We start from the raw sequence: 24,673 nt of genomic DNA, 5'->3' as shown, positions 1-24,673 counted from the left end.
TGACATGATGACTCCTTGCTGTCCCCAGTCCACCTGGCCATGCTGCTGCTCCAGTTTCAACTTCCACCTGACTGTGCTGCTGCTCCAGTTTCAACTGTTCTGCCTTATTATTATTCGACCATGCTGGTCATTTATGAACATTTGAACATCCTGGCCATGTTCTGTTATAATCTCCACCCGGCACAGCCAGAAGAGGACTGGCCACCCCACATAGCCTGGTTCCTCTCTAGGTTTCTTCCTAGGTTTTGGCCTTTCTAGGGAGTTTTTCCTAGCCACCGTGCTTCTACACCTGCATTGCTTGCTGTTTGGGGTTTTAGGCTGGGTTTCTGTACAGCACTTTGAGATATCAGCTGATGTACGAAGGGCTATATAAATACATTTGATTTGATTTGCAACCTGGTTTGAGGTGAATAAAGGAATTCCTCTGCTGCAATCAACGCTTTAAGAAGCTATTTTATCAAATAGGTGGCCCGCTTGAGGCAAAGTGGTTATTAAAAGCACCACAAATGTCCATCTTATCTGTTATGAGACCAGAGGTTGTCATAACCTGCTGGGATAATGAACGGACAGAGATTTGACTACATTCCAGAAGGCAGCTGGATTCCCACCATTCTCAGATACACAGTTCAAGAAGTATGACGAATTTGACGAATTGTATCCAGCAGTCTTATTTAGCCAAGTTTCAGATATTACCAGAATGTCCATGTTGGTTTGAGAGGTCAGAGTAAAAAAAAAAAAAGATTAAACTTCTGGCATTGACATGAATCAATGACGCAGCTGCAGGATTTCAGTCTGTAATACAAGCATACTATGCTCCGTTGATAACACCTTATTTGAAAATACCAAAGGGATAGGTTGAATTGGTTCAGATACAAAATAGTCTAAAACTGTACCATTGGCCCTACGCTTTGAACGAATATGTAGATTTCAACTAGAATCAATGAGGGTTACCTGTTGCGGGCTTGCAGTATGATGATAACGCGGATCATTTATGGTTGGGCTTACCTGAGCGGAACCTGTTTCCAAAAGATTAAAGTCAGAGACAGGGGTGGGTTGTCTATCCCCACCACACAATAATAATACATCATAGCACAGTAACACAGTAATAACATAATATTACCTTCCCTCTCTCTCTTTCCTTCTCTCTCCCCTCCCCTCCCATTTTCTTCTCTCTCGCCCTCTCCCTCCATCCCTGCTAGAAGTTGACACGGGAGTGAAAATCAATTCATGTCTTGTCTTGTCCTGTCAGTTTTTCCCCGTATTGTCCTGATCCTGCAACAGTTCTATAACATTCCTGTCCTGTCCCGATAAGAATCACTCCCCTCCCGTGCTCATTTTTATGCGCAGAAATCAGAAATAATGTATTATGTTAGTTGCTCGTCTGTCTGTCACCCGCTCTGCGTGTGAGTAGCCATAGCAACTGCTGCATTGGGCTGCTGCTCATGGTTCATTAGACAGTAAAAAACAAAGGGATCTTTATATACTTGGGAGAGTGCTTCTGTCCAAGGCAGAGGAACTGTCTCGCTTTGTGTACACCTCGTTATCTTTATTTGTAAATCCCTCTGCCTGTAAAGAGATCAACAAGGCCTTTGACTTCATCTTGAAAAATAAGTCTCACAAACTAAAGAAGTCAGTCCTCTCAAATAAAAGCGCTGAAGGAGTTCTGAAGCTGTTGGATTTTATTGACATAAATAACACGTTCAAGATCAATTGGTTGAAAAGATGTTTGGTCCAATACAGAATCAATTTGTATTTCATTCCAAACAATGTGTTTAATAGGTTGGGAGGTCTTCAGTTTTTACTGTAATTCTATTCCTGAAAGATCACCAGCTAAATTGGCTTGGTTTCACCAAGCTTGTTGCTTTAATTGTCCAGAAAATATGTTTCCTGTACAATTGTCCCCCACATAAAGCTCTTTTGTGGAATAATTCAGACATAATTGTAAGGAATCAGTCATTGTTCTACCCCAGCTGGCATGAGAGGAATATTCACTTTGTTCTTGATATTTTTGACAACAGGGGTAATATTCTTGAATATGAACCATTTCTAACATTGAATGAGTTTCCAATAACTTTGAGAGTTTATTTCTGTGATCAAAGCCATTCCCAGTAGTCTAACTACAGCTTTGGTGATGTTCACAGAGCTTATCCAGAACTCAGTTTGGGAGGCGTGGGCTTACTTGAGAAATCTTGTTGTAATAAATACACAACACAAATTTTCCATTCACGGTACCAACTTTAATTAGAGGAACATTTTTCTGGAACTTGCTTATTCCTAACATTGTTTGGAAAAAAACGGTGTTAATTAATGCCTTACAAATATTGTATACCTAACAAATTGAAGGAAGTGCACTTTAAAATTCTACACAAGATACATCCATATAATTCTATGTTGTCCAAATTTGTGGCTATTGATGATATCTGCGTTTTTTTGTGAAAAAGGTGAAAATCTGACTCACTTGATCTATGAATGTACATTTGTGTTAGAAATTTGGGAAAAACCTTTTGCAGAATACTTATGTACCATTTTGAACACTACCCATGTTTTTGACATGAAGGATATAGTATAATAGTATGTTAATATTGCAATGATAACAAGACCAATGAAATTATTGCGAATGTTTTTATTTCTTGTTGCCAAAAACTTTATACACAAACAACAATTCCAGAATTCCATACCAATATTACAATTATTTTTGATTGAATTTAATCATCTTGTTAAGACATTATGAATGAATAACACTAAGAATAACATATTCCTAAATCATTAATGAGATTTTTTCAGAGTGAATACAATTGCACCCAAATTGTATTTATTTATTACTATTAATATTACAATTTTATATATATATATATATAAAATTGTATGTATTTAGTATTTTCATGTTTATACCTGTGTTTAGTTTTGTTAGACGTTTGATGTAGTGATGTAAATTGTTGATCATTTTGTATTATGAATAATAATAATAAATAAAACATGTTTTTAAATAACCTCCAGGCAGCTCAGCAGATCATTGGGGTTGGCTTGTTTTTCTCGTGCTGTGCTTGAAATTGAAGTGAACTGATTCGAATTCTATACATTCTGAGATTTCATGGGTCTATGGTTGAGTAGGTTTACGATCTTTCTTGTATAGGTCGTGTTACTACAGTTACTGTTACAGGCTACTACAGATGTAGGATCTTAATTCGAGCCAGTTTGCTACAGCAGGGATTAAATCCTGCAAAAAAGGAAATGTGAAATATTATGTGGATTATAATTAATGGACATGTTTGTAGGGGTGAATGAAAATCAAGACTGAAATTTCAAAATGGAAATTACAATCTTCAGAAGACTATTAAACTTCAAATACACTACAAGTTTAAAATATCCTGTTTTGCAGGAAATTTCTCCTGCAACAGGGTGATCCTGCATATGTACAACACGTCATCCTCCTATCACGAGTATAGTGTGTGGGAAAGCCTGCATGTGGATAGGCCATTGGCTGAGAAATCAGTCCGTCTCATGTTGAGAGAGCTCGGCATTTAGCCTTGATACTGTAGACAGCATAACTAATAAACATGAATTACTAATACAGTGCTTTTGTTGTATTCAACTTTTGAGGCGTTAATGTCAATTAAACATAGGTTTAAAAAATAGTATTATTGTCATCTTCAACCTAGAGCGTAACCAGGAAGTGAGTGGGAGCGTGGAGACGAGGGGATCTTTGGTGTGGAGGAGTGCGCTTCTCAGTGAGTGATTCTTGATAAACACTTTCACTTGAAAGTCGCAGCTACAATGTTTTCTTCAAAGTAGTCATGGCCCACGGGAAGTCGCCTTCCAAGACCCGGGGATTATGATATTAGTGCTGTTATGTATTTGTAAGTAAATCAGTCTTTCATGCTTTATGTTGCCTCTAAAAAGAAAAACCGTAGGATAGGCTCGTGCTCTACTCCGTGTATACACAGGATACTTTGTAGCGAAATTCACAGCTTGGATAGCTCACGGCTGCAGTAATAATTGTCATATTTTTTGCAACATTCATTCACTGGTAAAATGCAATGTTTTGGCTATTGCTACGTTTGTGAAGTGGACCATTTTGTGTCACTGCAATCATTGTTCATGCCAAAGTACCGTAGGCTGCTATACCACCTGCTTGTCTCTGTTCAGAGAACTGTTTCAAAAGTTTACACAGAACTTTGGACCCGAGCCTTGGCACAGAAGTGTGTGTGTACGCACATGTGCTTTGTCTTTGTATCTGTGTGTGTGGCAATTGTGTCATAGTTATACCATTGTTATTCTCACAATGGTATGACCTGGATTACGAGTCCAGATTCCAGTTGCTGTTCTCTCTCTCTCTCTCTCTCTCTCTCTCTCTCTCTCTCTCTCTCTCTCTGTGTGCTGTTATTCAGAACACTCATTTATTTCCTGTCTACATGTAATTTGAATCATATCACAAGGTGGCACACTGACATTTTTCAACATGAATGAAGTCCTAGATAGGGAGAGCACTGAAGGCCAAGTAGAGAACCAGTGAAAGTTAAATTACACTCTTTGAGTGACATGTCCCCATAATGTGTTGGTAATGGTACTATGTAATTAAAGTACATTAAACAAAGGCACTAAAAGGGTTGTGATTGGCAGCAGGTCTTGGGCAGACCACCCCCACCAGCCTGGTCTCATAGACTAGACGTAACATAGTAAACTTAAATCCTCAATACCCAAATTAGTATGATATGTTACGTTTGGCATGGTTACGTAAGACAGATGGTTACTTAATGTAAAATGTATGGTTGTTCGAGGTGGGGGGGTTGTTCGAGGTGGATGGCTAGGCGTATAATCCGAACGTCTAGCAACCTAAAGGTTACGAGTTCAAATCTCACACAGACAACTTTAGCATTTCAGCTAATTAGCTACTACTTTTTATCTACTTTGAAACTACTTAATATGTTAGCTAAACCTAATCTTAACCCTTTAAGCGAACCCTTCCCCTAACCTTAACTCTTTTAGTTAACCCTTACCTAAATCCTTTAACCTAAAATATCATACATTTGGCAAATTCATAACACATTTTGCAAATTCGTAACATATAATACGAATTTTAATTTGTAACATATGATACGAAATGGGTAATGGACATTCACAAATTAATACTTACTGTTAGGTTCTAATAATAATAGTAAGAACTCGAGTTTATTCTTCCCAAAGGATCGAACAGCTGAATCAACGAAAACATATTCACACGAGCACCAGTATTTAACCCTTTCTCCTATGCTGAGTCTCCTACACATCTGTACAGCCAATGCATCTCTGTTGCTAGACAGAAACTCTAGTGATATCTGTTCTTCCTCACTTCACTCACCCACACACTGCCCCAAAGTGTTCACTCCTCCCCAACTCACAGCTGTCATGGTGACTGGTACCAGACTGTCCCTCAGTAACATATCCTAACATAATGAAACGTTATACATTACCCACTCTCCCTCAGTAACATATCCTAACATAATGAAACGTTATACAGTTCCCTCTCTCCCTCAGTAACATATCCTAACATAATGAAACGTTATACATTACCCACTCTCCCTCAGTAACATATCCTGACATAATGAAACGTTATACATTACCCTCTCTCCCTCAGTAACATATCCTAACATAATGAAACGTTATACATTACCCTCTCTCCCTCAGTAACATATCCTAACATAATGAAACGTTATACATTACCCACTCTCCCTCAGTAACATATCCTGACATAATGAAACGTTATACATTACCCTCTCTCCCTCAGTAACATATCCTAACATAATGAAACGTGATACATTACCCTCTCTCCCTCAGTAACATATCCTAACATAATGAAACGTTATACATTACCCTCTCTCCCTCAGTAACATATCCTAACATAATGAAACGTTATACATTACCCTCTCTCCCTCAGTAACATATCCTAACATAATGAAACGTTATACATTACCCTCTCTCCCTCAGTAACATATCCTAACATAATGAAACGTTATACATTACCCTCTCTCCCTCAGTAACATATCCTAACATAATGAAACGTTATACATTACCCTCTCTCCCTCAGTAACATATCCTAACATAATGAAACGTTATACAGTTCCCTCTCTCCCTCAGTAACATATCCTAACATAATGAAACGTTATACATTACCCACTCTCCCTCAGTGACATATCCTAACATAATGAAACGTTATACAGTTCCCTCTCTCCCTCAGTAACATATCCTAACATAATGAAACATTATACAGTTCCCTCTCTCCCTCAGTAACATATCCTAACATAATGAAACGTTATACATTACCCTCTCTCCCTCAGTGACATATCCTAACATAATGAAACGTTATACAGTTCCCTCTCTCCCTCAGTGACATATCCTAACATAATGAAACGTTATACATTACCCTCTCTCCCTCAGTAACATATCCTAACATAATGAAACGTTATACATTACCCTCTCTCCCTCAGTGACATGAATAAGTACATTTCCTGTTCTCAGAACCCAACGATACCATACAAAATGTAACACATTGGATTTACATACAGAATATTACAAAATGCTCTGAAACCAAGTGTACCCCACTTCAATCTCTGTTTCTCGCACTCACTCACTCACCCACACACACACTGGACACCAACATAATGTCATTAACCTCAGGTTATTACACAATATCAATTACATGTCATTACATTACATTCCCTAATATATTGCTATTACAGTTTTGTTACAAAGCAATAAAATAATTCTGTGTCAGAGAGTCATCCGTGGTGCAACATATAGGTACTCTCATGCAAAGAGTGAGAGTTTTTCTCCATCTCTCCAGCTCTTCATTTTGCCTGACATTGGAGCTCTCTGTCCTTCGGACAACAACTATGAGAGAGATTGAGAAGGAAGATAACTGAATCAGAAGCAAACATAATCTGGTGGAATTAAAACAAAAACACTTTCTCTACATATATCTTTGACCTTCCCACTCCTGTTGTGTGTTTGTCTGAATTTGACTGTGTGTACATGTGTGTGTTGTTCCAAAACCAATAACTAGCCTATTGATTTTTCTTCTCTACTTATGGCTAGGGGTTGTAGGCCTAGCTACATGGTACAGTTTACATACACCTTAGCCAAATACATTTAAACTCAGTTTTTCACAATTCCTGACATTTAATCCGAGTACAAATTCCCTGTCGTAGGTCAGTTAGGATCACCACTTTATTTTAAGAATGTTAAATGTCAGAATAATAGTAGAGATAATTATTTATTTCAGCTTTTATTTATTTCATCACATTCCCAGTGGGTCAGAAGTTTACATACACAATTAGTATTTGGTAGCATTGCCTTTACATTGTTTAACTTGTGTTAAATGTTTCGGGTAGTCTTCCACAAGCTTCCCACAATAAGTTGGGTGAATTTTGGCCCATACCTCCTGACAGAGCTGGTGTAACTGAGTCAGGTTTGTAGGCCTCCTTGCTCGCACACACTTTTTCAGTACTGGCCAAAAATGTTCTATAGGATTGAGGTCAGGGCTTTGTGATGGCCACTCCAATATTTTGACTTTGTTGTCCTTAAGCCATTATGCAACAACTTTGGAAGTATGCTTGGGGTCATTGTCCATTTGGAAAACCCATTTGCGACCAAGCTTTAACTTCCTGACTGATGTCTTGAGATATTGCTTCAATATATCCACATAATTTTCCTCCTTCATGATGCCATCTATTTTGTGAAGTGCACCAGTCCCTCCTGCAGCAAAGCTCCCCCACAACATGATCCTGCCACCCCCGTGTTTCACGGTTGTGATGGTGTTCTTAGGCTTGCAAGCCTCCTCCTTTTTCCTCCAAACATAACGAGGGTCATTATGGCCAAACAGTTCTATTTCTGTTTCATCAGAACAGAGGACATTTCTCCAAAAAGTACGATCTTTGTCCCCATGTGCAGTTGCAAACCGTAGTCTGGCTTTTTTATGGAGGTTTTGGAGCAGTTGCTTCTTTCTTGCTGAGCGGCCTTTCAGGTTGTGTAGATGTAGGACTCGTTTTACTGTGAATATAGAATATTTTGTACCGGTTTTCTCTAGCATCTCCACAAGATCCTTTGATGTAGTTCTGGGATTGATTTGCATTTTTTTTATACTTACGTGCTACCATCAGGCATTTGGAAATTGCTCCCAAGGATGAACCAGACTTGTGGAGGTCCAAATTTTTTTTCTGAGGTCTTGGCTGATTTCTTTTGATTTCCCCATTATGTCAAGCAAAGAGGCACTGAGTTTGAAGGTAGGCCTTGAAATACATCCACAGGTACACCTTTATTGACTCAAATTATGTCAATTAGCCTATCAGAAGCTTCTAAAGCCATGACATCATTTCTAGAATTTTCACAGATGTTTAAAGGCACAGTCAACTAAATGTATGTAAACTTCTGACCCACAGGAATTGTGATACAGTGAATTATAAGTGAAATAATCTGTCTGTAAACAATTGTTGGAAAAATTACTTGTGTCATGTGAAAAATTACTTGTGTCATGTGTAAATAGCGTTTCAATCGGTGACGTCACTTGCTCTGAGACCTTGAAGTAGTGGTTCCCCTTGCTCTGCGGCTTTTGTGGAGCGATGGGTAACGATGCTTCGAGGGTGACTGTTGTTGATGTGTGCAGAGGGTCCCTGGTTCGCGCCCGGGTATGGGCGAGGGGACGGTCTAAAGTTATACTGTTACACATGCACAAAGTAGATATCCTAATCGACTTGCCAAAACTGTAGTTTGTTAACAAGAAATGTGTAAAGTGGTTAAAAAACGAGTTTTAACGACTCCAACCTACGTGTATGTAAACTTCCGACTTCAACTGTATGTAACCTGATGTGATGTGTGCATAAATGTGGGAAGTAAGTGTGTGTGATCACTAGGTGTTGAATGTGTGCCCAGGAGACAGCCACCTTAACTTAGGTCCAGGGCCAGCTCCGTCTTGACCACTTGGTCAGTCAGTCCAAACAGATGTGTTCAGATGGTGACGAAACATAAATATGTACATAAAGTAAAAATACAAAAAGGCATGCCCAAACTAAAGACCCAATAACAAAGGTATTGTGTGGGACTGGGATTGTGTTGGTTTCAGTAGCTGTCAGCTGTGTATTTTTTTGACAGGGTCAGTGGATGGATTAGTTATCTCCAGTTTGATTGTTAGTTGATTTCAAATGTTCAGTTTTCTTTAGACATTTAGACGTATTGTCAGTCTGTCTGATTTTGATATGACTTTCAGTTTATTAAATGATTGGTTTTGTGTAATTGTTAATTTGCCCCATCTAATGTGAAGCTGAGGTGTCCCTGTTCTGCATGCTGCAATTAATAGAAATGCATTCTATAGAACTGACAGAGAAGTGCATGTCTGTTCATTCTATTATTATATATAATTCAGAACATTATGTAACAGACATGTAGGACAGACTCTTTCAAGACAGAAACCCATGAACCACCTGTTTAATGCCTGACCTTCTAAGAAGCAGGAGACAATTTTATTTTCCATCATAGATCTAATGATTGCTATATTTAGATAAACCTCTTCTAATAGAAATGTTGATCTGTTTTGACCTGATAAGACTGTGATGTTTACCTGAAATTGCTTCAATTACTTACAAATGATATTCATCTCAAATTGAATAGTCAGTAGTTGGTCTAATTGGAATAGATTGGATAGGATTTATTAGCAGTAGTGTATCAAATCTATTCCATTGTCATTAGTACCATTGCTGAGGGCTCTGTTATAACACCTCCCTCAGGTCAGAATGAGTAAGGAGAACCTCAGCGACTGGCCCCCTTCCCAGACCTCTACAGAGGAGGAAGAGGATGAGGAAGATGATGGGGAGCCCAAGGTGTGTCAGGTGTGTGGAGATCGGGCTACAGGCTATCACTTCAACGCCATGACATGTGAGGGCTGCAAGGGATTCTTCAGGTAAGTGAAACAGACACACTCAATAATTCAGTGCTGTGTTAGCATAAACATGGAAGTGAGTGTTTGAGAACGTTTGTGTTTTACAAATCAAGTGGTTAATACATTGTGGCCAATAGGTTCTCACAGGTGAGAGCAGTCCGGAATTATGTGGAATATAATTAATGGTTGATATAGTTTTCATTTGGGCAAATCTAGTCTGACATTTTAAAGTGGAAATTACAAACTTTTAGAGCTCTTTTAAAGCTGCAATATGTAACTTTTTGGGCGACCTGACAAAATTCACATAGAAATGTGAGTTATAGATCTGTCATTCTCATCGAAAGCAAGTCTAAGATGTTGTTAAAATGTTTTGTTTTTGCACCTTTACTTTTGGTTTTGTACACCAACTTCAAATAGCTCAAAATACAATATTTTGGGTTATGGAAAATATATTTCACAGCGGTTTAGATGGCACAATGATTCTTTACACTATACCTGCTTGTTTTGTCACATAAACTGAAATTAGGCGTACTACTAGAATTCTAACAACCGAGAAATGGCGGAGCGATTTCTGCATAGTGCACCTTTAAACCCTCTCTGTGCCTTTGCATTTTCCACATTTGGATCTGTATACTACTCTGACTCACTCCATATATACTCTCTTTGTTGCTGGTTGACTTGATTGCTCTTTGTTGCTGGGCAGTGTTGCTTGTTTGAGACTCTCTATGGGCTGGCTATCTGAGCTCTGTATTCTGTATGCTCCAAGTACTCATTAGCGGTAAATAAGCATGTCTATCAGTGGTATCCATTGGCGATGAAGATAAGCAGACGTCAAATTAGCTCATTAAAATACACACACACACAATCTCTCTCTTATAAACACGCACACACATGTATTTTCTTAAAAAGCATAGTTAAGATAATAACTGAATCCATGTAATTGTCACACCCTGATCTGTTTCAGCTGTCTTTGTGCTTGTCTCCACCCTCCTCCAGGTGTCGCTCATCTTCCCCATTATCCCCTGTGTATTTACACCTGTGTTCTCTGTTTGTCTGTTGCCAGTTCATTTTGTAAAACCTACCAGAGTTTGTTCCCCTGCGCCTGTTTTCTAGTCCTTCCCGGTTTTGACTGTTCTGCCTGCCCTGATCCTGAGCCTGCCCGCCTGCCATTCTATACCTTACCCCACCTCATTGGATTATTGACCCCTGCCTGCCCTGACCGTGACCCTGAGACTGCCTGCCGTTCTGGACCTTTTGCACCCTCTCTGGATTACTGACCTCTGCCTGCCTTTGACCTGTCGTTTGCCTGGCCCTGTACTAGAAATAAACTGTTGTTTCTTCAACACTGTCTGCATCTGGGTCATACCTGAAACCTGATAGCAATTATGTTTAAATCTGTGGCTGAAACTCACCTCTTCCACATACAGTATAGTATATTTAGTATATTTACAGTATATTTATAGTATGTGTATCATGTGCCTCTGATGTTGTGCCAGGCGTGCCATGAAGCACCCCACTAAGTTCTGCTGCCCGCGGCAGGGTGTCTGTGTCATCACCAAGAACAACCGCCGCCAGTGCCAGGCCTGTCGACTCCACAAATGCCAGTCCATAGGCATGCTGAAAGAGTGTGAGTTCACACACTAACACAAACACACTTACGCCCATACACTGGGTTACCGTTGGCTTTTTAATCTTTCTGTAGTGACATGCAGACCTGGGTTCAAATACGTGTTATTTAAATGCTCCTATTCTTTGTATTTGAGTATTTTCAAATATGCTGAATCAACTACTTCTACTACAAGTATTTGAACGTATTTTCTAATAGTTTCCTATAAATAGGCTGCTATTTGAAAATATTTTCTAAGACATACTTCCAAATACATTATTTCAAATAACCCTAGGACCAATCAGACGAGGGTTAAAATGCATGGAGTATTTCAATATTTGTGTTCAAATACATGCCAATACATTCCAAGTGTATTTCCATATATACTGTGTGTACACAACTTTAGGAACACCTTCCTAATATTTTGTCCTCAGAACAGCGTCAATTTGTCGGGCGTGGACTCTACAAGGTGTCGAAAGCGTTCCATAGGGATCCTGGCCCATGTTGACTCCAATGATTCCCACAGTTGTGGCAAGTTGGCTCTATGTCCATTTGAGGTAGTGGACCAATCTTTATACACACGGGAAACTGTTGAGCTTGAAAAACCCAGCAGCCTTGAAGTTCTTGACAGAAACCGGTGTGCCTGGCATCTACTACCATACCCTGTTCAAAGGCTTTTACATTTTGTGTCTTGCCCAATCACTCTCTGTATGGCATACATACACAATCCATGTCGCAATTGTCAATCCTTTTATAACCTGTCTCCTCCCCTTCATCTACACTGATTTGAAGTGGATTTAACAAGTGACATCAATAAGAGATCTGTAACGATCGTCGTAGGTGGAAGAATGAGAGGACCAAGGTGCAGCGTGGTACCTGTTCATGATCTTTTAATACACTGAACACTAGAAGAAAAATAACAAACGATACAGTCCTGTCCAGTACAGAGATAGAGACAGAAAACAATCACCCACAACCAAAATGGGAAAACAGGCTACCTAAGTATGGCTCTCAATCAGAGACAACGATAGACAGCTGCCTCTGATTGAGAACCATACCAGGCCAAACACATAGAAAAAGAAAACCTAGACCTACAACATAGAATACCCACCCACATCACACCTTGACCAAACTAAAAATAGAAACATACAAAGCAATCTACAGTCAGGGCATGACAGTACCCCCCCCCCAAAGGTGCGGACTCCGGCCGCAAAACCTAAACCCATAGGGGAGGGTCTGGGTGGGCATCTGTCCGCGGTGGCGGTGGCGGCTCTGGCGCCCCACTCCACCATAGTCTTGGCCCACTTAAGTGGCGCCTTTGGAGCGGCGACCCTCGCCGCCGACCTAGGACTGGGGACCCTTGCAGCGTTCCCCGAATAGACGGGAGACTCTGGCAGTGCCGGACAGGCGGGAGACTCCGGCAGCGCCGGAGTGAAGGGCGACTCAGGCAGCTCTTGACTGACGGGCGGCTCTGGCAGCTCCTGACTGACGGGCGGCTCTGGCAGCTCCTGACTGACGGGCGGCTCTGGCAGCTCCTGACTGACGGGCGGCTCTGGCAGCTCCTGACTGACGGGCGGCTCTGGCAGCTCCTGACTGACAGGCGGCTCTGGCTGCTCCTGACTGACGGGCGGCTCTGGCAGCTCCTGACTGACGAGCGGTTCTGGCAGCTCCTGACTGACGGGCGGCTCTGGCAGCACCTGGAGGGAGGAGACGGAGAGACTGACTGGTGTGTGGGGCTGCCACAGGAGGCCTGGTGCGTGGAGGAGGCACCGGATGGACCGGCCTGTGGAGGCGCACTGGAGGTCTTGAGCACCGAGCCTGCACAACCTGTCTTGGCTGGATACCCCCTGTAACCCGGCAAGTGCGGCGGGGAGGAACAGACCGCACTGGATTGTGCTGGCGAACCGGGGACACCGTGCGTAGGGCTGGTGCCATATAACCCGGGCAGAGGAGACGCACTGGAGACCAGATGCGCTGAGCAGGGTTCATTCCTCCTGGCTCGATGCCCACTCTAGCCCGGCCGATACAAGGAGCTATGTAGCGCACCAGTGTAGCGTACGATGTAGCGCACCGGGCTATGGGTGCGCACTGGTGACACCGTGCGCCTCACCACATAACACGGTGCCTGCCCGGTCAATCTCTCTCCACGGTAAGCATGGGGAGTTGGCTCAGGTCTCCTACCTGACTTATCCACACTTCCCGTGCCCCCCCCCCCCCCAATACATTTTTGGGGATGCCTCTCGGGCTTCCTTGCCAGCCGTGTTTCCTTGTACCGCTGGTTCACCTCTCCTGCTGCCTCCGCTCTCCTGGCTGCCTCCACCTGTTCCTATGGGAGGCGATCCCTTCCAGCCAGGATCTCCTCCCATGTGTAGCAACCCTTGCCGTCCAGAATGTCCTCCCATGTCCATTCCTCCTTATAGCGCTGCTCCTCCTTACCACGCTGCTTGGTCCTTTGGTGGTGGGTAGTTCTGTAACGATCGTCGTAGGTGGAAGAAGGAGAGGACCAAGGTGCAGCGTGGTACGTGTTCATGATCTTTTAATACACTGAACACTAGAACAAAAATAACAAACGGAACAAATGAAACAGTCCTGTCTGGTACAGAGACAGAGACAGAAAACAATCACCCACAACCAAAATGGGAAAACAGGCTACCTAAGTAGACATAGACAGCTGCCTCTGATTGAGAACCATACCAGGCCAAACACATAGAAAAAGAAAATCTAGACCTACAACATAGAATACCCACCCACATCACACCCTAACTAAACTAAAAATAGAAACATACAAAGCAATCTACGGTCAGGGCGTGACAAGATCATAGCTTTCACCTGGATTCACCTGGTCAGTCTATGTCATGGAAAGAGCAGGTGTTCTTAATGTTTTTTATATACTCAGTATTCCAATATAATAAACTTCTTCTTCGAACTTAAAAATGAAATTGAAATAGTATTTGAGCCCAGGTCTGCCGTGGTGGCAAAGCGTTTGTCTCTGTTGCCATAGTGATCATGTCAAAGGAGGCTGTGGAGAAGAGGAGGAGTCAGATCAGGAGGAACAGGATGGTTGAAGAGCCCCCGGTCCTCTCGCCACAACAGGAAGCTGTCATACAGGAACTGTTCAACGCCCATGAAAAGACCTTCGACATCACCTTTTCCCACTTCCAGTTCAGGGTGTGTGTGTGTGTGTGTGTGTGTGTGTGTGTGTGTGTGTGTGTGTGTGTGTGTGTGTGTGTGTGTGCGTCCGTGCATTTGTGTTTTGTGTCCTGTGTTGCATATTGGGTGGATGATATTTGATTGAGTTTGTGTCTGTTTCAGCCCATCGACAGAGACCTCAACCCCATGTCTGTGTGGAACCAGACTGCCAGTGGGCAAAGTGTAAAACAGACTAGAAGAATGGATAACTTGTCATCATCTTACTCCACATCCACCTCCACCAGCTTCTCCTCTTCCTCCTGTTCTTTAGAGGATGAGGAGAAGGACAGGAGTGATGGAGGGAAGAATACAGTTTTCACCACTCTGCCCGATGTAGCTGACCTTACCACCAACATGGAGGAAAAGAAGGAGGAGGAGAAGAAGGAGGACAGGAGTGATGGGGGGAAGAATACGGTTTTCACCACTCTGCCCCACATAGCTGACCTCACCACCTACATGATCCAAAACATCATCAACTTTGCCAAAGGACTCCCCTCCTTCAGGTGTGTGTTTGCATATTTGTGTATGTCCCCCCTTCTCTCTATCGCTCTCTTACCTGTGAGGGTGTGTGTGTGTGTGTGTGGGTGGGTGTGTCTGACAGGGCCCTGGCCATAGACGACCAGATCTCTCTGTTGAAGGGGGCCATGTTTGAGATGATGCAGATCCGCTTCAACATGATGTTCAATGTCAAGACGGGCATCTGGGAGTGTGGTCCCCTGACGTACTGCATGGACGACGCTGTCCGGGGTGAGTGAACCTTCATACTACATAGCCAAACCTACATACATAGCATACATAGCCATGCTGAATGGATATGCAGGTACGAGGAGAATAGAGGAGGTGGAGGAGAGGGAGGTCTGTCAGCAGGTTTAGTTATCTCTGGTGGGAGTTGGAGGAGAGGGAGAGGGAGGTGTGTCAGCAGGTTTAGTTATCTCTGGTGGGAGTTGGAGGAGAGGGAGGTGTGTCAGCAGGTTTAGTTATCTCTGGTGTGAGGTGGAGGAGAGGGAGAGGGAGGTGTGTCAGCAGGTTTAGTTTTCTCTGGTAGAGGTCGGCCAATTATGATTTTTCAACGCCAATACCGATTATTGGAGGACCCAAAAAAGCCGATACCGATTATTGGAGGGCCAAAAGAAGCCGATACCGATTAATCGGCCGATTTATTTGTATTTTTATTTGTAATAATGACAATTACAACAATACTGAATGAACACTTATTTTTACTTATACAGTATAATGCATCAATAAAATCAATTTAGCCTCAAATAAATAATGAAACATGCTCAATTTGGTTTAAATAATGCAAAAACAAAGTGTTGGAGAAGAAAGTAAAAGTGCAATATGTGCCATGTAAGAAAGCTAACGTTTAGGTTCCTTGCTCAGAACATGAGAACATATGAAAGCTGGTGGTTCCTTTTAACATGAGTCTTCAATATTCAGGTAAGACGTTTTAGGTTGTAGTTATTATAGGAATTATAGGACTATTTCTCTCTATACGATTTGTATTTCATTAACCTTTGACTATTGAATGTTCTTATAGGCACTTTAGTATTGCCAGTGTAACAGTATAGCTTCCATCCCTCTCCTCGCTCCTACCTGGGCTCGAAACAGCAACACAACGACAACAGCCACCATCGAAGCAGCGTTATCCATGCAGAGCAAGGGGAACAACTACTCCAAGTCTTAGAGCGAGTGACGTTTGAAACGCTATTAGCGCGCATCCCGCTAACTAGCCAGCCATTTCACATCGGTTACACCAGCCTCATCTCGGGAGTTGATAGACCTGAAGTCAGAAACAGCGCAATGCTTGAAGCATTGCGAAGAGCTGCTTGCAAAACGCACAAAAGTGCTGTTTGAATGAATGCTTACGAGTCTGCTGGTGCCTACCACCGCTCAGTCAGACTGCTCTATCAAATCATAGACTTAGTTATAACATAATAACACACAGAAATACGAGCCTTAGGTCATTAATATGGTAGAATCCAGAAACTATCATCTCGAAAACAAAACGTTTATTATTTCAGTAAAATACGGAACTGTTCCGTATTTTATCTAACGGGTGGCATCCATAAGTCTAAATATTCCTGTTACATTGCACAACCTTCAATGTTATGTGATAATTACGTAAAATTCTGGCAAATTAGTTCGCAACGAGCCAGGCGGCCCAAACTGTTGTATATACCCTGACTCTGCGTGCAATGAACGCAAGAGAAGTGACACAATTTCACCTGGTTAATATTGCCTGCTAACCTGGATTTCTTTTAACTAAATATGCATGTTTAAAAATATATACTTCTGTGTATTGATTTTAAGAAAGGCATTGATGTTTATGGTTAGGTACAGTCGTGCAACGATTGTGCTTTTTTCGCAAATGTGCTTTTGTTAAATCATCCCCCGTTTGGCGAAGTTGGCTGTCTTTGTTAGGAAGAAATAGTCTTCACACAGTTCGCAACGAGCCAGGCGGCCCAAACTGCTGCATATACCCTGACTCTGCTGCAAGAGAAGTGACACAATTTTCCTAGTTAAAAGAAATTCATGTTAGCAGGCAATATTAACTAAATATGCAGGTTTAAAATGATATACTTGTGTATTGATTTTAAGAAAAGCATTGATGTTTATGGTTAGGTACACGTTGGAGCAACGACAGTCCTTTTTCGCAAATGCACACCACATCGATTATATGCAGCGCAGGACACGCTAGATAAACTAGTAATATCATCAACCATGTGTAGTTAACTAGTGATTATGATTGATTGATTGTTATTTATAAGATAAGTTTAATGCTAGCTAGCAACTTACCTTGGCTTCTTACTGCATTCGCGTAACAGGCAAGGCTCCTCGTGGAGTGCAATGTAAGGCAGGTGGTTAGAGCGTTGGACTAGTTAACCGTAAGGTTACAAGATTGAATCCCAGAGCTGACAAGGTAAAGATCTGTCGTTCTGCCCCTGAACAAGGCAGTTAACCCACCGTTCCTAGACCGTCATTGAAAATAAGAATGTGTTCTTAATTGACTTGCCTAATTAAATAAAGGTGAAATAGTTGTTTCTTTAAAGACCAAGCACCTGTGGTTGGATCGTTGTCTGTGCACCCCATGTCTGCACCTGACAGTAAAATGCATCAAATGTATATCCTACGTATGCATTGTGATTGGATTACATTGCCATGTTACAACCACAAGTTCATATCACATGCCACGTGCAGTAAGGCAGAATGTTGTGGGGTAGAATGATTGGGTCTCACCAGATATAGGCACAAAACTGATCACAAGATGCATATTATTTATTTTTTCAAATAGATTATTGTACTTTTATTCTAATAATTCAACACCCTCTAATACAATGCCAGCCATACAACATATTCTACCATGGAGGTAAAATAGTGGAGGTAAAATAGTGACTTAAGTTTACAACCATGTAAAGTATGATTTGCAAATGTCAAATATGAGTTGCACCTGAATAATGAGTTTTGTCATTTATTTTGAGAATAAATGCAACATCACTTGCAAGCGCATAACTTGATGTGTTAATAAATACAACACTTGCAAACATGTAAATTGATATGTGAATAAATTCAATAAGATTTGCAAGCATGCAACATCATTTGAGAATGAATGCAACTCATTTACTAAATTTGCGATTGTTTAATCTTTTTCTGCGAATCAAAACTATATTTGCCGATGTCAAATCTGTGTGCTCAGAGTTTTGCCACTAATTTAGCGACTAACCTCTGTCAATAGTTTTGTAGTTGTAAAAAACAATTCTGCGAGCAAGCAGCAGAGAAAAACACAAGCTCTGGTGGACAGGGATTATTCTGACCAATCAGGTGAGGTGTTATCTTTCTTGAACGTGCTTTCACAGGGTTCCGGTCTGGCTAGCCTGTATCTAGTGGTTCTTACATTGTGTAACAGAGGAATTAATCTAGCTATGTACTTGTTATTTGTTTGAGACTAACAGTTTAGAAAATAATGATTTGCTCTATGTATATGTGGTGTGTAGTTGGTTGGCTTTGAATGTTAGCCAGCTGAGCTCGCTTCTCAAATTGGCTAATGTTAGCTAGCTTGCTAATAATATTTTGAGAAGAACAGGCGAGCTCCCTGTAGAATCAAGACAAGAGGGGTTAGGGAAGGAGATTAGCTAGATGTGCAGTTGCTTCACCTGTTTGAAGCAGTGCTGAGGCGAGATGAGAGCTAACTGCTGCTGTAGTGAAAAGGTGAGATTTCCAGGGCCATTTAAAAAAAAATCTGGCCCTGGACACAACCTTTGGCTTTATTCAGTCCTCAACAAATCTATTTTGTTTATTATAGAAGTAATAGCTATCATAGTCCTGTTTTATATGCAGCTACAGAAAAACGATTTTATATATATATATCATTATTCCTCCTCCACCAAACTGTACAGTTTGCACCATGCATTCAGGCAGGTAGCGTTCTCCCGCATACAGTTTGTACCTGTACAGAGTCAATGTACGGGGGCACCAGTTAGTCGGGGTAATTGAGGTAATATGTACATGTAGGTATAGTTAAAGTGACTATGCATAGATGACAAACAGAGAGTAGCAGCAGCGTAAAAGAGGTTGCCGGGGGGGCGGGACACAATTCAAACAGTCCAGGTTGCCAATGTGCGAACAGATATATCAGCCCGGTTAATCGGGCTGATATATCACACACACACACACACACAAGGTAGTAATGCTCTTTACACATTGTAATCTACATCATGAGGATATAGTAACTGTAGAAGGAAAATCAAATCGCACTTTTGCCTATAAAGTGAACTACTGTTGGCTAAGCCACATTGTGCACTATATCCAGAATATGAATATGTTCATGTGGATCCCATGATGAACTGTATGTTAATACCAGATGTAATGCTAATGGGGTCAGAGAGACAGACAGTTGCATGACAGAGTTGACATACTTTCTATGAATGCTGCTGTTCGAATCAGAATGTGCCTAAACCCGTTCTTATTACCAACCAGTGTTGTAACTAGATGAAGCTCAAATTGGACTCAGGCATTCACAGCTTCTGCTGTGTCTGCTTTCCGTTGAAGTGGATTCAATCCCAATGTCTTGTACTTGAATCAAATGTTTGTCTGTCTACAGTTGTATATCATTAGGCTGACTGGCCCACCCAAGCCACAGTTTACCAGCACTGGTAGTCATTGTTCAATAGAGACTAGTCTCTGAGCTCTACAACTGACGAAGCTACATGGAGCCAGATCGTTACTCACCTGACTAGCAGCCTCATTGCTGCTGCTAATTTATAGCCGCCGCTAATAAAAGCTGGTAATAAGAATATAAGAGCTTTATGTTTTCTTTTCACTAAGCCCTGGGGGACCTTAATGAGCCCCTCCCATTTCAAGAGGTGTTGCCCATCTGTTTGTTTATGTCTCTGTGGCTGTGTTTACACAGGCAGCCAAATTCTGATATATTGCCCAATTATTTGCAAAATATCTGATCTGATTGGTCAAAAGAACCATCGTTACATTATAGATAGAATGCTGTGTTTAGGGCATCAGCCTTCCTGTTACCGTTGCCATTGATGACCAGCTGGAGGAGCAGCTGTATGATATCTTATGTTTTCCAATCTGGAAAAGTGGTGTCCACTTGAAAGGAAATAACTGGCCAATCAGTGACCCCTGTCAGAGTAAGGATACTGTCAGGATAATGTGATGAAGGTTTCTCATGTAATCAAATAAGTAGTGTCAAGTTAGATATAATCAAGGTAGATGAACAGCCTGGTGAGGTTACACAATGGTCAACTTTCATTCCAGTGTGTTGTGCTGTTATTACTGGATGTTTCTATGGTTCCGTGTAGACTCGTCCTTGACCTAGCTGTTAATGGATGTTGGTATAAAACTGTGTTCCCTGTTGTTTTCCCTGTAGGTGAGGGTTATTAGATTTATTTAGTTCCTTTATCACATCACATGACTGTAGACGATCATCCACACCCTGTCTCTCTCTCGTCATCACCCTGTCTCTCTCTCGTCATCACCCTGTCTCTCTCTAGTCATCACCCTGTCTCTCTCTAGTCATCACCCTGTCTCTCTCTAGTCATCACCCTGTCTCTCTCTCGTCATCACCCTGTCTCTCTCTCGTCATCACCCTGTCTCTCTCTCGTCTCTCCCTTTTATCCCATCCCCCACACTTTTCTCTATCTCCTTAGACACAACACCTTCTCAATTCTCTATACCGCATCTCTCTCCTCTCTCCCCCCTCTCACCCTCCTCACTCCCACCCATTCCCATATCATATCTTCCTCTCTTTTTTCCCTTCCCCCCTCTCTCTCTCTCTCTCTCTTACTCCCTCCCCTTATCCCCCTCTCTGTTGTAGCTGGGTTTCAGCGCCACCTGTTGGACCCTCTGATGCGGTTCCACTACACCCTGAGGAACCTACAGCTGCAGGAGGTGGAGTATGTTCTCATGCAGGCCATCTCCCTCTTCTCTCCAGGTAACATTATGCCACACACACAGACTCCATACCACGCTCTGACTTTGGTTCATTCTTCCTGCTTTCAATACATTTAAAGGCCCAGTGCTGTTAAAACGTGATATTCCTGTGTTTTATATTTCCACACTATGAGATTGGAATAATATTGTGAAAATGATGATAATGCCCTTATAGTGTAAGAGCTGTTTGAAGAGAGCCTGAAATGTTCAGCTGGTTTTGGTGGGATGGAGTTTTGGCCTACCTGGTGACATCACCAGGCCATAAATGAGTTAATAGACCAATAAGAAAGAATTCCAAACCTTTCTGGCAATAACAGTTAGTTTTCAGTTTTCCCCTCCCCACTAAGACCACTCCCAGACAGTCCTAGCAAAAGTACTGCTTGATAAATGTCTCTTTACCCAGAAGCTATTTTTGTTTATTTTTGACCATTCATTTCAAAACAATTACAGTATGGTCCTTAATTGTTACCAATAAATTATTTGATATTGAGATAAAAACAGCTACATTAGACCTTTAAATACATCCGCACTTCTGAAGCAAGACTGTTGAAATTAGTGTTAAATGACTTCGTGAGACAGTGGTAGTTGGCTCCCCAAATGCTTATGTGGTTGAAAATGTTGAGTCCTGATTGGCAGATCGTCCGGGTGTGATCAATCATGGTGTGATTGATAGTCTGCAGGAGAAGCTGGCTATTGCGCTGAAAGTCCACATCGACTCCAAGAGGGCCAAGCCTGAGAAACAGTGAGTTTGTCTAAATATTGAATTTCATTGTCGTACGGCAATACAAGGAATACTGTCTTCATAGTGACCTCTTGGGCCCTATTTCCCTGTCTCTCTTGTCCCCCTGTCCCTGTCCTCCCTGTCCCCCCAGCCTGCTGTACCCTAAGATTCTGGCGTGTCTGACGGAGATGAGAACTATGAATGAGGAGTATACCAAACAGGTTCTGCAGATTCAGGACATCCAGCCAGGCAACTCATTTGACCCACTCATCCTGGAGGTGGTCAGCAAGGACCCCTGAGACAGACACACCCAGACAGGCAGCAGCAGGGATGCCTAAATCACTTTCTGTCAGGTTTCAACAAGGACATCTAGGGAGAATCTTAATTACATGCTCCTTGTGTCCTCTCTCCTCGACTCCTTCTCAAAACCCATTGGATGAAAGAGCCAGAGGTCCCTCCCTTCCGACCTTCTCTTCCTATGGGTTTTGAGAAGGAGGCGAGAAGAAAGGACGCAAGGAGTATGTAATTGAGAAAAGGACCTAAATCACTTTCAGACAGGTTAATCCACTTTCCTCAGCCCAATATACAGAACGGATGCCTAAATAATTGTGACAGTCTTCAACAGAGACATGTAAAACTGCCTATGGGGTGATTTAATCATTTTCCCTCTCAAGTATGTAGCTTTTATTTTATTATATCAAAATATATCAAAAGAGCTATACGTAGTTTTTTAATGTGTGCTTGGTTGTATGTATTTTTCTTTCATCATTCAATTATGCATATTGCCAACACAAAATGATCTTATACAGGACTGAACGAGGGGATGTCCCCTATGGTTCTACAGAGGTTTAAGGAGGGATTTGGTTTTCTGTGAAAAACACTCTTTGGCTGCTGTATTTCCTAAAGCTGGTCAAGTGCCTCCTTAAGTGTGAGACAAAATAAATCTTGTACATATCAATTTATCCTCATCACAGACATGTTACAGGTGAAAAGGACAGTACAATCAGAATCTACATGTGATATACATCATCTTATATGTATTGTTAACGTTACAAATGATGCAGGTACCTGTATTCTGTGTTTTAGTGTATTTGTGTTTTTGCCTTTGTTACGTGAATGTTTGGTTGTTTTTTTCTAGACATGTACAGACGTGTGTTTGGCTGTGTGAGCGTTGGGTCATGGTTGTCGTTGGTGTCTTAAATATTTATCTTTCTGTGTGCTGTAACACTAGTAGACACACAGGACCTCCATGGCTAGAACTTTATGACCTTTGAACTTTGTTTTGACCTACCTCCCATGAGCTCAGGTCTACAATTCCTTAGGCTTTCCTCCTTCTATTAGTGTACGGCCACACAAAGATTTGGTGTCTGAAATGTATGGATTGAGACAATAGTTTTTCAATGGACGTCATCAGATAATGCAGCCTGGTCTCGTAGACTAGATGTAACATATTAAAAGCAAATACGGGACACTCAAATGAGTATGATAGGTTACATTTGGTATGGTTACATAAGACAGATGGATACTTCAGGCAAAAACAAAAGTAGGGTGATTGGTGTATATCGCAACAGTCTAGTAACCCAAAGGTTGCGAGTTCGAATCTCATCACGGACAATTTTAGCTAATTATCAACCTTTCAACTACTTACTACTTTTTAGCTACTATGCAACTACTTAGCATGTTAGCTAACCCTTCCCCTAACCCTTTAACCTAACTCATAAACTTAACCTTAACCCTAACACCTAGCCTAGCTAATATTAGCCAGCTAGCTAACGTTAGCCATCTACCTAGAATTCGTAACATATTGTACAGCATGCAAATTCGCAGCACATTGTACGTTTTTCTAATTTGTAACATATTATACAAAATGGGTGATGGACAACCACAAATGAATACATATCATACTAAATGGAGAGTCTCAGATTTACGTACAGAATAATAGGAAATGCTTTGCGACCAGGTTGGATAATGGATGATAATCTGTAAAAAAAAAATAAAAAAAAACACACAAGATGTCTGCCTTGCGTGTGTATGTAACTCATCCAGAAAACAGTTGAGTAGAATGGTGAATACATTTGCATTTTCATGTCTCAACTGAAAATCTCACTTCTTAAAAGTTCATATTCTGTTAACTCATGCGTCATACCCAAATAATGTTGTTGACTCATCCGATACAAAGCATCAATTGGAGAAAAACACCTCAAACACCCCACCTCAAACTTGTATCTCAAACAGTGTTTGTTTGAGGTGGTCCTATGTGTCTCAGTCAATAGAGTATGGTGTTTACAAAGGTTGTGGGTTTGATTCCCGCTGGGGCCACCCATATGTAAAATGTATGCACGCATGACTAAGTCGCTTTCGATTAAAAAGTCTGATGAAATGTTATAATATCAGTCTACTCACATGCACTTTCTGAATGACCGGTATACACCCACTCCATTCCAACACAGAAAATATGCTTTTTAACTTAAGTAATTACCATTTTTGGGAAAGAAAACTATTTCACTCATTGTAATTAATTATAGGTCATATTTCATAGAAATCTGGAAACACTGGACAGTTATTTTAAGCTCTTTTGTATGTTAAAATAAAAGTTATACATTTAAATTATGTTAGGCTGAAGTGCTCTCTTCTATCAAACCCTCAGATAAAGAGGAATCTAAGTTTGACTATAACAGAACCATGTAGAACAGGGCTGGGCAACATACGGCCCATGGGCCGGAGACCATTCAGTCTGTCCCACGGGAGGAGTCATTTGGAATATTAGTATTTTGGGTTAAAAAAACACTCCAGGCTACTCTTGAAC

At 41.4% G+C, this 24,673-nt stretch overlaps 1 protein-coding gene across 2 annotated transcripts; it reads left to right on the top strand.

The window, feature by feature from the left end:
• Positions 1–3,500: 3,500 nt before the first annotated feature.
• On the top strand, positions 3,501–23,880 carry nr1i2 (nuclear receptor subfamily 1, group I, member 2). Of its 2 annotated transcripts, none has more exons than XM_020460052.2 (9): positions 3,501–3,857; positions 9,756–9,928; positions 11,404–11,534; positions 14,515–14,681; positions 14,826–15,205; positions 15,304–15,449; positions 21,031–21,147; positions 21,783–21,888; positions 22,019–23,880. In XM_020460052.2, exons 2-9 carry the CDS (start codon positions 9,762–9,764, stop codon positions 22,164–22,166), a joined length of 1,362 nt encoding a protein of 453 aa, XP_020315641.1. In that variant the 5' UTR covers positions 3,501–3,857; positions 9,756–9,761; the 3' UTR covers positions 22,167–23,880. The 2 variants fall into 2 exon arrangements, with proteins under 2 accessions (XP_020315641.1, XP_020315648.1); XM_020460059.2 differs by having other exon boundaries at positions 3,545–3,728.
• The last annotated feature ends 793 nt before the right edge of the window (positions 23,881–24,673 follow it).

Source organism: Oncorhynchus kisutch, linkage group LG2, assembly GCF_002021735.2.
Source record: "Oncorhynchus kisutch isolate 150728-3 linkage group LG2, Okis_V2, whole genome shotgun sequence".
NCBI lineage: Eukaryota > Metazoa > Chordata > Actinopteri > Salmoniformes > Salmonidae > Oncorhynchus > Oncorhynchus kisutch.
This window is presented reverse-complemented; position numbering and strand designations above follow the sequence as displayed.